Source organism: Mesocricetus auratus, unplaced genomic scaffold (genome assembly GCF_017639785.1).
Source record: "Mesocricetus auratus isolate SY011 unplaced genomic scaffold, BCM_Maur_2.0 Super-Scaffold_4256, whole genome shotgun sequence".
Classification (NCBI taxonomy): Eukaryota; Metazoa; Chordata; class Mammalia; order Rodentia; family Cricetidae; genus Mesocricetus; species Mesocricetus auratus.
This window is the reverse complement of record NW_024429182.1, coordinates 80,916,867-80,930,432: the sequence shown is the minus strand read 5'-3', so window position 1 is coordinate 80,930,432 and position 13,566 is coordinate 80,916,867. Positions and strand designations below refer to the sequence as shown.

The 13,566-nt window shown below is 38.7% G+C and overlaps 1 protein-coding gene across 3 annotated transcripts in view; it reads right to left on the bottom strand.

Annotated features, from left to right (window-relative positions):
- Positions 1-13,566, bottom strand: part of Smg1 (SMG1 nonsense mediated mRNA decay associated PI3K related kinase) — a 96,311-nt gene that overhangs the window by 32,299 nt on the left and 50,446 nt on the right. For all 3 annotated transcript variants that reach the window (XM_040755838.1, XM_040755837.1, XM_040755839.1), the window contains 12 exons: positions 13,228-13,337; positions 11,557-11,704; positions 11,156-11,315; positions 9,796-9,916; positions 6,219-6,467; positions 4,981-5,265; positions 3,477-3,621; positions 3,224-3,362; positions 1,772-2,002; positions 1,492-1,669; positions 819-980; positions 22-239 (listed from right to left, as the gene is read on the bottom strand). In XM_040755838.1, coding sequence (XP_040611772.1) covers positions 22-239; positions 819-980; positions 1,492-1,669; positions 1,772-2,002; positions 3,224-3,362; positions 3,477-3,621; positions 4,981-5,265; positions 6,219-6,467; positions 9,796-9,916; positions 11,156-11,315; positions 11,557-11,704; positions 13,228-13,337 — 2,146 coding nt within the window. The remainder of the gene's footprint in view (positions 1-21; positions 240-818; positions 981-1,491; positions 1,670-1,771; positions 2,003-3,223; positions 3,363-3,476; positions 3,622-4,980; positions 5,266-6,218; positions 6,468-9,795; positions 9,917-11,155; positions 11,316-11,556; positions 11,705-13,227; positions 13,338-13,566) is intronic.

Here is a 13,566-nt window from a genome sequence, read left to right as displayed (position 1 = left end):
AACAAATTAGTTTTCTTGTACCTGTAAAACCATTGTTGGGTTGGCAGAGGACAGTTTATCTACAATTTTGCTGTAGCAATCCTGCATCATGGCCTGGTCTTCATTTAAACCACTTTTAGGTTCATCTTTGTTGCTATCCTGAGAAGCAGGAGGACTTCCTCCTTCACATTCAGACACCAGCAGTTCTTCTCCTTGAATATTTCCAAGTAAAGTAGGGATTGCAGAGGAAAACTTATTTCCTACAGTGGGATGCAACAGGGATACAGGCACACACTGGGTACGGAAAACAAAGGCAATGTATTTCACAGTACTGTGCATGAAGCTAAAGTTGATGGTGTTCTGCACATTTATAAGCTGAGCTTTTCACATGTTTATAAATACTGTAAACTAATGGAGGAAAGCTGGAGGAAGATGGTAAGCAAATAAGAAACCCTCCCCAGACAGAGTGTAGAGCAGGGTTTACCTTAAACAGCTCTATGTCAAATTCCTGGTATATTGTAAGGAGTAACAATAACATACAAAACACATATTATAGACACACTTCTTCAGTAAGTCAGAAGTAGTTACTTCTTCAATAAGTCAGAACCATTATTAATAAAATACTATACACCCTTAACTTGAGAACACATCACCCAAAAACAAAACTTGCAATTTACTGGTAAAATAAAGCAGCAATATTTTAGCCGGGCAAGGGAGTGCCCCCACCCAGCACTCTGTGAGCAGTCTGTATTACATAGTGAGTACCAGGTCACTAAGAGTGAAACAGTAAGACTCTCTTAAACAAACAAACAAATAAATACATGTATTTTGATGTATACCTGAGGCCTGGGATTCACTGCTAAGTGATATGGTTCCTACTATTGCAGGATACAATATGAGGTGTGGGGAATCTTGGGCCACACGACAAAGGAGGTTACAAATACTCTGGCGCACATACACTTCAGGGTGGTTTAAGCGTGAGAAAAGCTGTGGAATAATTCCTTCAAGAGAAGAAAAGTGATTTAAAACTTATGAATCTTGGGAATGCAAAAAGATAAAATCCTATCTATATGTCAGCATCAGCACACATCTTAAGGGTGCCAAAGTTCTTTCTGTGGTAACAAAGACCCATACAAAATCATTCTTGATTGCAAGTCTGTTTAGGATAGAATTGTAATCACAGTCCAGAGCAATCAAAACATCGAATGATATCCTTAGCATATGCCTCAAAGAAGGCAGATGAAGTAACTGTGACAAAGTTACTAAATCCTATACACGTATTTTTACCACCCTCTCTAAAACTGATTTTTGATGATGAAAAGCTTCTGCCTTCTAGCCTCTCAGTTCTCTAAAAGGTAGGAGGAGAGATTTTCATGAGACATCAAACAGTCCAGGATATCCTATGAACTAGCATGGCTGCTCTCTAACATTTTCAAATAAAAAACATAGAGTAACTATTTCAATCCCACTCAAACAGATTAACTAAGGAGGGCATTTTATTTAAGCCATTACCTCTCCATGGAGCAGTAGGGGTTGTCTCCAAGCCATGTTCCAGATACTGCCGGAGTTCACCAGCATGCTTCACCAGCAATCTGAGCAGTCGCAGGGTAGCCATCACAATCACATCATCAGTGCTCTGCTCTGCTCTGTGACTTAAATGGAGCCTGGGGTCATCCTCATCTAACAGAATCTAAGTGAACAATTAAGGGAATAAAAAACAATTGTTATCACTCTTTTTGTCTAAAGGGAAAAAAATTCCAAATAATTTTCCTTAGAAGATTGTGGTACCTACTTGCCCAGCGTTGAGCTTAAGGAAAGTAAAATATGCACTGCAAGATAGTTTGTACAAGCTGAAGATTCTATCTACAACTTTCCTCCACACTTTAATAACACCTTCGGTTGCATTTTCATCAAGTTCAGAAAGCCATGGACAACTTGATATTAACTGCCGCCAGATAACATCAACCATGTCATCTTCCTCATTATCTTCACTTTCTGTTATCTGAAGTGTTATATCTTCATCCTAAAGAAAATGTGGACATAGACTACTTCAGGTGAAAAGGAATAAAGATAACTATCCAATTACTACATGCAAACATTTTTCTCATGTATGACACACTAAATCTATTAATAAGTGTCTCATTATGACATGCTTACTAATGCAGCCAATAAGGTTATGAGCACTTAGGCAAAGATCGAAGACTTTTGGGTTTTCTGTATTTTAAATTCTTCTAAACTTCAATATAATATTCTGCCTGAAGAAAAATAATCTATCCAAAAGATGTGACAAAGCAGAACAGAACATGAACAAGAAACACTACTCTACTTACAATATTGCAAATATACATCACAACAACTTCAACAGAGACTCACGGGTAAAATTTTTAGAAATCTCAGTCAACTTGAATACTGCATCTATACATTCAAGAGCTACAGAACTACAGAAGTTACAGGACACTCACTTACAGGAGGGGGAAACACTGCCATTCACCTAGTCCACTGCTTCCCACTTTAATTTACGACAATCACCAGGGGTAGAAAATATTGGAACTCTCACCTATTAGCACATGCAAAGCACTAGGTTCACCCAAATACCATACCCACAAGACAAGCATCCAGCCAGTGTATACAAATCTGGGGGGAGGAGGGCTTGACCCCCATGCAATGCCTTGCTTTAAAAGTTCCCAGTAGTCTTGTAAAGACTTACATTTTCCGAGCTCTAGGGATTAAACCCACACTCTCTAGGACTACACACCAGCCCAAAACCTAACTTCAGATGGAAAGAGTAATTAAGAGAAAATTAATTTATACAAAATGAACTTCACTTATATTTATCAGAACCATAATGAAATCAGTTGATTTCTGAAGAAATTATGATCTTAGGAAAAAGAAAACTATATGTATTAAAACTTGAGAGATTTTTATTTGCAACACAAACAACCTAAACATCATTCACTTAAAGGAGCCAATTATCGAGCCCAGTGGTGGTGGCCCACACCTTTGATCCCAGCAGAGGCAGATAGATCTCTGTGAGTTTGAGGCCAGCCTGGTCTACAGAGCAAGATTCAGAAAAAGCCAAGGCCACACAGAGAAATCTTGTCTCAAAAACAAAACAAAACAAAAACAAACAAACAAAAAAAACCAAAGAAGTTGCCAATTTCCCCCTCCTCAAAAAAAAACACTGGGTGGCAACAGGAATATTGGCACTACTCCCCCCAATACCACTATATCATGTTTTCCTTGCCTGAATTCCTGCTGGCCGACATACTGCTTGTCCAAGAATACCATATATTCTCTCTTTCTCTTCTTCAGTTATAGTATCTGGAAGCAGATTTTGAACTTCAGATTTTTCTCTAGGCAACAGACGAACACCTTCTCCCTGACTATAAAAATAAACAAGTCATCAAGTATTTCAGGATCCAAAACTTTCCCAAATCATCATTTTATATCTCCATTTTGTAGTGTGTTATATCAACTGCACAATGAAACATACATACCTGGCATTGTCAACCACCTTTCTGCCCCACCTATAAGCCCAACTAGCCAATGCTGCCCAAGATTTGGCAACTTCTGGTGCTTGCACTGAAGACAGGTGATATAACTGTCCCAAAATGAAGTCAGGTTCTCCAACTCCAATATGCACTGCCATGACAGAAAAAATAAGAGCTTAGTGTTACATTCATAACTTCTAGGAGAATTCTCATTGACCTGTTAATTCTTTATTATTTGTAAGCAAGCAATAAGCCTAATATTATCAGTGTACATAATATGTTATGGTTCAAATTTGTATATTTAACTGCAATGTGCAAGGTATCAGCTTATGTTAGTATCTAGGGATACTTCCATGCCTTTAATGACACTATCTTTAGCAATAGTTTAGGTGTCAGACATGCTGTAGAATGTCTTACACCCTGCTTTTGAGTGGCTATTCCCTCATGACTAGAAAAAATTTTAAGCATTTGGCAAAAACAATGCACAGATGATAAACATACCATAGAGACTATCAGGGCAGACAGAGATCTTTACTTCCATTTTACAGAGAGAAAGCTGCCTGGTTTAATGACTTCATATGCTATGGTTTTAAGACCTATCTTTTGGGAATAGCAAGACCTGGTTAACAGATACACTAGAATTATTTTTTAAAAACCAATGTAAACAAAATATATTTTAAGTAATTTAAACCCCAAGCTTCTGCACAACAAAATGGAGGTGTATTCTCCCCTGTCAGATTAGTTTTCTCCAGAACTGATTAGGATGTAGGTCAGTAAAAGAATGTTTGCATAGCATGCAAGAGGCATGGAGTCTATACCCAGCAAAACACACACACACACACACACACACACACACACACACACACACACACACACAGAGTGCCACCTGCCTATAACTCAGAATTCAATACACCCCAGCAGTTGGGCATCAGAAATAGGAAGATCTCTGGAGGCTTGAGGCCAGCCTGGCCCTACATACCAAGTTCTAGAGCCAGACTCTGTCTCAAAAAAGGGGAAAAAAAGAAAGAAAGAAAGAAAGAAAAAAACAGAAAGTGGAGGTGTAGCTTAGTGGTGTAACACCTGGCTAGCATTAGCATGCCCAAGAAACTGGATTCAATCTCTAGCACCCTCCCGTACTCAAAAAAACAAGGAAAGAAAAGCAATTATGTTAGATTAATCAACCAACCATTTTGGGCTAATTAACTTTGCTAGTATCAGACATAGTAAGAAAACTGAGTCTGTGCTCCAATAACCAAGGGTAATACAAGCAGATACAATATCTGCTGCTCTTGACATTTACTCTTTCATGAATCAAGGCAAAAATACCCCTCTAAGTCAGGAAAGAAACTTAAATCTGAAAAGCTTGATATATGACATTAAGTACTAATTACTGCCAATGTACTATTATTTTTGCAGTTGAATTTTTTGTGGCAAATTACAGTTAGCATAACACTTATTTTACGCTCATAAAATTAGTATTTTTAAAGCTAACAAAAGAATAAGATCATACCTGTAGATTCACTCTCAATTCGAGGGTGTTCTTCTCCCACCATATTAGCAGATGGCAGCTCTATTAGAGCAAGTATATTCCTAGACAAAGTAGAAAGGCCTGGGAGGTTCTGCTGCTGCTGAGCTCTGTACACCTGTCTCAGCTGTCCTGAAATCTCTTTCCATTCTGCCTGGACCCATTTAGCTAGAGTCAGAATTGACTTAGCCACAGCATACTCAGCTTTTGCAGACTTGCAAAAAGATATGGCACAAGAACTCAACATTTCCATTGCGTGTGTTGACTGGCCTATAGAAAAAAAAAAAACAAAAAAACAAAAACACATACAAAACCAATAATTTATCCTTAATAGTAAAATAAATTATTTCAAGATGAAGCATTTATTTATTTATCTGTTTATTTGTTTGTTTGCGCTCGTTGCTATTGTAGAAAGCAAGGTTCATCTCCCACTTCCCAGATCAGACGGCTTACAACCTTCTTGCAACTCTAGTTCCAGGGTATCCAACACCCCATTCTGGCCCCTGTGGGTACCAGTCACATATGTGATACATATATGTACATGTAGGCAGTCACACATTAAAAACAAAAACGAAGATAAAATAAATAAAGTACAATAAAGTCAGGCAAAAGTGATGACACATGCCTTTAATCTCAACACTTAGGAGGCAGAAGCCAGCCTGGTTGACCTAGTGAGTTTCAGGTCATCAAAGAGAGTTAGCCTTTGTCATAATAACAATAATAATAAAATATTCAGGAGCTGGGAAAATGAATCACTGGGTTAAATGTTTGTCATGTAAACAATGAGGATTATAGTTTGAATCCCCAGAATCCACAAAAACGTGGGGTGGTCAATGACATACTGTGTGTAACTCCAGCAGGGATTAGAGGTAGAGGGGAATACACAGAGCCAAGCTGGCTAGTAAGACTACCCTAACCAAGTGAGCTTTGGTTCAACTGAAAAACCCTGCCTCGGTATATAAAATTGATACCAATTAAGGACACCCACTGTCAACCTCTGGCCTAAAAACATATGCACACACAGGAACCATGCACTCACATGTACCACACATACAAATAAGGACGCACACAATACTCCCAAAAAAGAAAGGGGGGGGGGGTGAATCCAGGGATAATCAGTGCTCAATGATCCACAAAATCTTAAAATAATTTTTTTCTCTAAAATACTTTTTACACCACACACACAGAAACATACATATAGTTTTCCTCATGTTTTTACTAACCTGCTGTGTATAACAACTTGGTTTTTTCAATATCAAGCTCAGGCCCCCATTTCTCATCCACTTGACCTTGAGTGGACAGTTTTTTAAAATGCTGGACTAAGTCCTGGGCAGTGGTTGTCTTTCCCAGCTGAACCTCACTGCATTGTGCCAGCAGTCTTGTTGCCAGTGACACGTTGCCCCGTTTTCTAGCAAATTTTGCTGCTGTCAGTCCTAATTCCATGAGATGACTTCTAATTGGTACTGTTTGTTCTGAAAATAAGAAAACATTTCATTAATTCCCATCTCACCTAACTCTAGATTGTTCCTTACCACCACCCCAAAGGGAGCTAGCTAATCCTGAAACCCCAACAACTAACACAGTGCGTGGCTTATAACAGTGTTTAAGTGAAGGGACACAACCAAGGAGAACAAATTGAAAATCATTCTCTAGAAGAAATTAACCTTGTAACATCTGAATTGTTAGAAAAGAGCCTCAGTCAGAGGCTGGAGAAAGAACTCATCAATTTAGAGTACTTGCTACTACTCTTGCAGAGGAGGGTTCCGTTTTCAGCACCCACACTATGGCTCATAACTACCTGTAACCCCAGTTCGAGAGAATATAGCACCCTCTTCTGTCCTCTAGGTACACATGTGGTTCACATACACAAATGCAGGCAAACTCATATGCATAAAATAAAAATAAATCTTTTAAAAATGGTGAGCCCAGGGCTGGAGAGATGGCTCAGAGGTTAAGAGCACTGGCTGCTCTTCCAAAGGTCCTGAGTTCAATTCCCAGCAACCACATGGTGGCTCACAACCATCTGTAATGAGATCTGGTGCCCTCTTCTGATATGCAGGCAGAACACTGAATATGTAATAAATAAATCTTTAAAAAAATAAATAAAATAAAAATGGTGAGCCCAGTACACAAAAAAGAAAAAGAAAAAAGAGCCTAGGTCAAACAGTAGGAAAAGAGAATAAAGGCCAAAAAAGCCAAAGACCCTTCTTCTCTAGCAAGTTCTCTTCCACTGCCCCTGGATAAGACATTCATCCTGTGGTTTCAAAGCCATAAAATACTGATGATTCCTAAACTTGAAGCCCAAACCAGAGAGCTGAGTCCTACTGCCAATTGAAAACCTACACTCCTGGAATTTCCTATCACTCTTTAAAGCTGCTCCCTTCTTCTGTTTATTCTTTCTCAAAGAAAGGCCCCCCCCACCTGAGCAGGTGCTTAGCAATTACACTATTACCTTCAACTTTCTGATACTTTGCTTTTTTCCTCTCCTTGTTGCCATCCCTAAGTACCTTGCTTAGCAGTAGTAAGCTGGTTCCTTTGCCTCTTCCCTAGCCTCCTCTAATCCACAATCAAACCTGCACCTGAGGTGATCACGCACAAGTAAACATGGAACTTTACTTTCCTTGAAAACCCTCTGATACATTCCCATTGCCCTTCTAAATGAGTTTCTACTGATGCCTTACACTGACCTCCCACTGCAATCTTACACAGCTTTATCTCTCTTTCAGGCAACTGAAGAATAGGTTTTTACTATCTCTAACCTTTACACCCAGCCTGTCTAATGCAGTCACCACCATCCTTCTCATTTCTACCCTCAAATTTAAATTTAAATACAACTTCTTCTTCTTCAAGTCTTCTACTAATTCCTAGAGTCAAATCAGGGATCCCTGTTACATGCTTTTTAGCTTCCTGTGTATGTTCTTTCACTCAATATAGTATTGTGCTGTTCATTGTCCAGTATCAGTTTTCCCTTCTGTACTCTAAAATATCCCCAGTTCTAAGAATGAAAAAACAAGCCCAGCTTTGCTTGCCATTATCAGTCAACATTAATCACCGTACATAGCACAAACTACTTGTTTTAGATTCTCTCTGATTAATAATACTGATGAGAAATGGAGTGGTATCTCTGAATACATGTTACATTATAGGAAGGAAAAAAGATGGTAGAATCTGCAACCCTGTTTATGCCTCATTATGTGCCAAGATTATTTATTTATTTATTTGTTTGTTTGTTTGTTTGTTTATTTATTTAGGTGTTTTTCGAGACAGGGTTTCTCTGTATTGTTTTGGAGGCTGACCTGGAACTAGCTCTGTAGACCAGGCTGGCCTCAAACTCACAGAGATCCGCCTGCCTCTGCCTCCCGAGTGCTGGGATTAAAGGCGTGCGCCACCAATGCCCGGTGTGCTAAGACTTTTTATCTACTTCATTTCAGAGTGGGGTAATTCTCACACCAATTAAAAAAAAAAAAACAGCTCTGAAATGTTTCATCCTAAGGGCCTTCACAAATGCTGGCCTAGTGTTCCGAACCCAGTGAGCAAGCTATTTTAGGCAGGTGCCAGTGACTAGTACAAGGCCTATCTTGCAAGCAGGCTTACTTGACATTTAGCACATTAAATTTTATGTATTAACCTTGGTCACCATATATTCATTCAACTAAACTATAGAATTCAGGCAAGATACTACTCTATGGCAGTAAAAAAACCCTTCACAGAACATACATTTTTTTTTTCTTTAAAAATGAGACACATAAGCCGGGCGCTGGTGGCGCACGCCTTTAATCCCAGCATTCGGGAGGCAGTGGCAGGTGGATCTCTGTGAGTTCGAGGCTGGGCTGGACCGACAGCCTCCAAAACAATACAGAGAAACCCTGTCTCGTAAAAACCAAAAAAAAACAAAAAAACAAAAAAACAAAAAAAAAAAAGATGCCAGACAAGGTGCCATACACATTTACTTCAAGCATTGGATCTCTGAGCTTGTAGGCCAACCTTGTAGACTTCTGAGTTCAAGGACACCCAAAGCTACATAATGAGACCCTGTCAAAAATAAATAAAAGTCTAAAGTGAACAAAAACTTCAAGCATGCTAGTTATATCTATAATCCCAGCATTCAGGAGGCAAAAGCAGGCAAACACCTGTGAGTTCAAGGTCAGCTGAGGCTACAGAGACTAAAGTAGGCAAAACATGTTAGGAGACATCTGAAATATAAAATACACAACAGCCTCTATGTCAATGAGATGTTGAACAACTGGACTAATCACCAGGGAAATAAAAACTAAAACTCTGAGCTAAAATTATACCCACTCCAGGGATTAAAAAAAGAACCAGAACTTTCATAAAGGAACATCAAAGGCATAACCACTTTCAAGAAACATTTAACTATTTACAAAGTTGAACCCAACAACTCAACAATCTCACTCATAAGCTTTAATTCAAGAGAAACACAGCCGTAAGATCTGAAGTGTTCAACATGAATACAGTGACAGTCCAATACTAATAACCTAAACAGAGAGACTCGGGACTTTCTAGGCTGAGAGAAATGTTCTGAATCCTGCCTGCACTGGTGGATACAGAGTTAGATGGGAGAAAACAAGCCAAGCTGCATACTTACATATATAATTTAAATCTCAGGAAAGCTAACTTTAAGAAAAAGAAAATGGGGCCAAGAAGTGGCACATGCTTTTAATCCCAACACTTGAGAGGAAGAAGTAGGTGGATCTCTGAGTTCGAGGCCAGTCTGGTCTACACAGTAAATTCTAGGACAGCTGTGGTTATGTAAAGAATGAAAGAGAAAAAGAGAGTTACCTTTAATTTTCTCTAGCAGCTGATTCTGGTACATGGTGTATCTCAATGCCTGCATCCACGGCCGTACATCATGCTGTTTACATGAGCGAAGGGCATCACTGAAGAGTGGGATAAGACAGTCCTGGCAGCAGAGAGACAAAGACTTGTGTAAAATAGTCTCTCCTAATAAGCTCAAGATAGACTAGCCTTTAGATTTAAATCTACTCCAACTTCCCTACAGCCTTCTACCATGTCTCTTCCAACCTGTGATGGAGTAAATGAGAATGGTCTCCAAAGTATTTGAATACTTGGTCCCCAGTTGGTACTGGGAAGGATTAGGAGGATGTAGCCTTGCTGAAGGAATACAGTCAATAGGGGCAGGCTCTGAGGTTGCAAAAGACACCCAGTGTCTCTCTGTCTCTCTTTGCCTCCAACTTGGGGATCAAAACAAAAGTCTCAATTGCAATGCCATTGGTCTGCCATCCTGAACTCTAACCCTTTGAAACTATAAGCCCCAAATCAAACTTTCTATTATAAACTTCCTTGGTAACGTTATGTCATCAGAGCAATAAAAAGACACTAAGACATACCCCAAAAAAGGAAACCTTTGTTTTACTATATTAAGTACAATTTTGTCAGCATATTTACTAATAAAGTGCATTCATAAAAGCATATATTTACTATGAACCCAAATTGCAGAAGCATTAAGTCATTGATTCTATAATTCTTAAAAGATTTCAAGTCTTTTGCAAAGGTTCTTTTTTTTGGTTGAAGTTTTACTCTATTAAGAAAGAAGAAGGGTAGCCAGGTGGTGGTAGTACATGCCTTCTTTAATCCTAGCACTCAGGAGGCAGAGGTAGGGCGATCTCTGTGAGTTCAAGGCCAGTCTGGTCTACAGAACAAGTTCCAGGACAGGCTCCAAAGCAAACAGAGGGGAAGGAGGGAGGGATCCAGCAATTAGTCAAAATCTTAGGTTCTACCTCAAATGAAAATCTGTATAGAAATACATTTTAGATTTGAGTTCACCAGCTTACCCAAATAAAAATTCTACTTTAAAAACTGAGAAAAGAGGAATTTGTTCTATACTAACATACTAATGTTTATAGAAAATCCTTACAAAAAATATACACCAGGGCTGGAGAGATGGCTCAGTGGTTAATAAGAACACTTATTGCTCTTTCAAAGGACCCAGGTTCAGTTCCCAGCATCCACATGGTAGCTCACACCTACCTGTAACTCCAGTCGTAGGCAATCTAACGTCTTCTGGCTTTTAAGGGCACCAGACATGTAAATGGTACACAAATACATACAGGCAAAACATCCATATACATAAACTAAATAGAAAGAAATTTTAAAGAAACACAGACACAGGTTTACACACCTCTGTTGACAGTCTATTAGAAACGGTGTTCTCGAGAGCAGATGAGCAGTACAACTGCAGGGTACTCAGTACTGGCAAAGATTGTGACACTGTTAGCGTAGACAGTCTTAGCGGTCCAATAGCTATGCGTGAGGTTTGCTTCAAGTACTTTACCACGTTTCTGAAAGAACATATTTGCTGTCAATTGATTAACAAAATTCTTCAGCTTGTAGCCACTAATATGAAGTGGCTAAGGCACTACCATTGGGCAGCAGAAAATCAGGGGTCACTGAAAGGAAAGCAGCCTGCTCCACAGTAAATTATGACTAAGACAAAATGTTTGCTTTTAGGGGTTTCTACACATCTATAGTTTCAATCTTAGCACCCATTGCACTGCTTGCCTATGTACACCTGGGACTCACTCAGTTAAGGACTGCCATTTCTGATCTTGTTCCACATGGTTTAAAGCAGTTGCCAAAAATACCGAGCTTCTCAACAGTTGGACTTCAATGGATTTCTGAAGCTCCCGTGGGTCTGGACTGAGCATGTTAGGAAGCAGCTTTTTCATATCTAAAGTTAGATATATTGTATTAAGTTAATTTGTTCTTAATGTACAAAATTATTAATATCTTTTGGTAATACTTAATAAAGCAATTATCATTAATGAATACCTCCTTCCCTTTATTAAGTTTAGGTAGGTAGACATTTCAGACAGCTATGTAAACAGCATTACTTAACATACAATTATACCTCATGCCTGTAAGAATCACCTGCCCTTAAGGTACAAATATTGCTAAGAAACCTAATTTCCCCCTTCTTTTTACATTCAAATTTTGATTCTATAAAGTATATAACCATTTCAGTGAGGTTTTCCTCCACTTTACTTCATGAAATTTAAATTTTATGTATTTAATGGTGTACACTGTGTGTACATATAGAGGTCAGGCCAATCCCTGGTATTGTTCCTCTAGTACCATCCATCTTTTCAGTCTCTCAATGGTCAGCCTATTCTACCATTCTAGCACTGGGATTGCAAGCATATACCACCATACATGGCTTTTTGACATAGATGCTATGGATTGAATTTACTTAATGCTTGTGTGACAAGCATTTTAGTGACTGAGCTAGCTCCTCAATCTCAAGCTTATTGGTACATATTTAACTAAGTAGCCAAACTTATTTATACCAGGAAAAAAAATCTAAGATAAGTCAAACATTATTATTATAAACTTGAAATTAAGTTCAGAGACAAGCACACTTCAACAGATTAAGCACCTTATGTAAGAAACCAAAACCATCAGGTATGGTGGAGCCTGTCTTTAACCCCAACACTCAGAAGGCAGACATAGGAAGATCTCATGAATTCAGGCCAAGTTCATATATTGAATTACAAAAGAATACAAAAATCAAAATCAAGGTTTCAGAAAGGAAAATTAGCTTTAAAATAAATGACTTGCCGCCTTTCACTTTAAAAAATTGCACAATTTTCTAAAATGTAAATGAAAAGAAACAATACTGCACATCTTGACTTACAAAAGCCAGTGGTAAAAGCCTTTTTAGTCATACACCCATCAAGAATGAACCTGGTTTGTTTTTAACCACTCTCCACACAAGTATCTGAGAATGCTCCCTGAGGCAAACCTTGATCTGCACAGCAGATCTCTGAATGCCACAACAGCAGTGTACAGTGTGCTCATCAAGATGAAAATTAAGGAAACTGTGCAGTCCAAACACTGTGCTTTTTCAATTACATCAATCTAAAAGTCTCCATGTCACCTTTTGCCAGTTTAGTTTTTTGTTGTTTTTGAGACAGGATTTCTCTGCGTCACATCAAGAATTCAGAGATCTGTCTACCTTTGCCTCTGAAGTGCTGGGATTAAGGGTGTGAGCCATCACCGCCCAGATTAATTTTAACTGAGTCATTTCTCATTTGTTTCATCAACTATTAAAACACAACTCTAACTAAATGTGTTGCTTCAAATTGTATAGGACTCCAAATAAATATATAGAAACTTACAGGTTTCCTAGTATAATAAAAACTATGCAGTTTTAAGAAACTTGTCATGAAAAAAATTAAAACTGTTCTTAAATACCTATTTTTTCTTTTGACCCTCCAGCAAGCAGATTAATATTTTCTCCTGGTAGCAATTCCAACTGCTCAGTGCATTCAACAAACTCTCCAGACTCGAAGCTGCTTAGTGACCTGTAATTAAAATGCCCATCAACTTGTGTTAGGCCTTACCAGCCCTGTGTAACCTGGGGGCTATCTATGGGAGCAGCTATCCAAAGAAATGGTTTTTAGAGGCTAAGTGCCATCTCATCTTGATGTGGCTCCCATCTCAGTAACACGACAGCTGGAGTGTATGTAAACAGGAAAGTCCTAGTCATAACTACCAGTTGACTCTGCTCACCCCGCTATGTCTCCTTCCTCT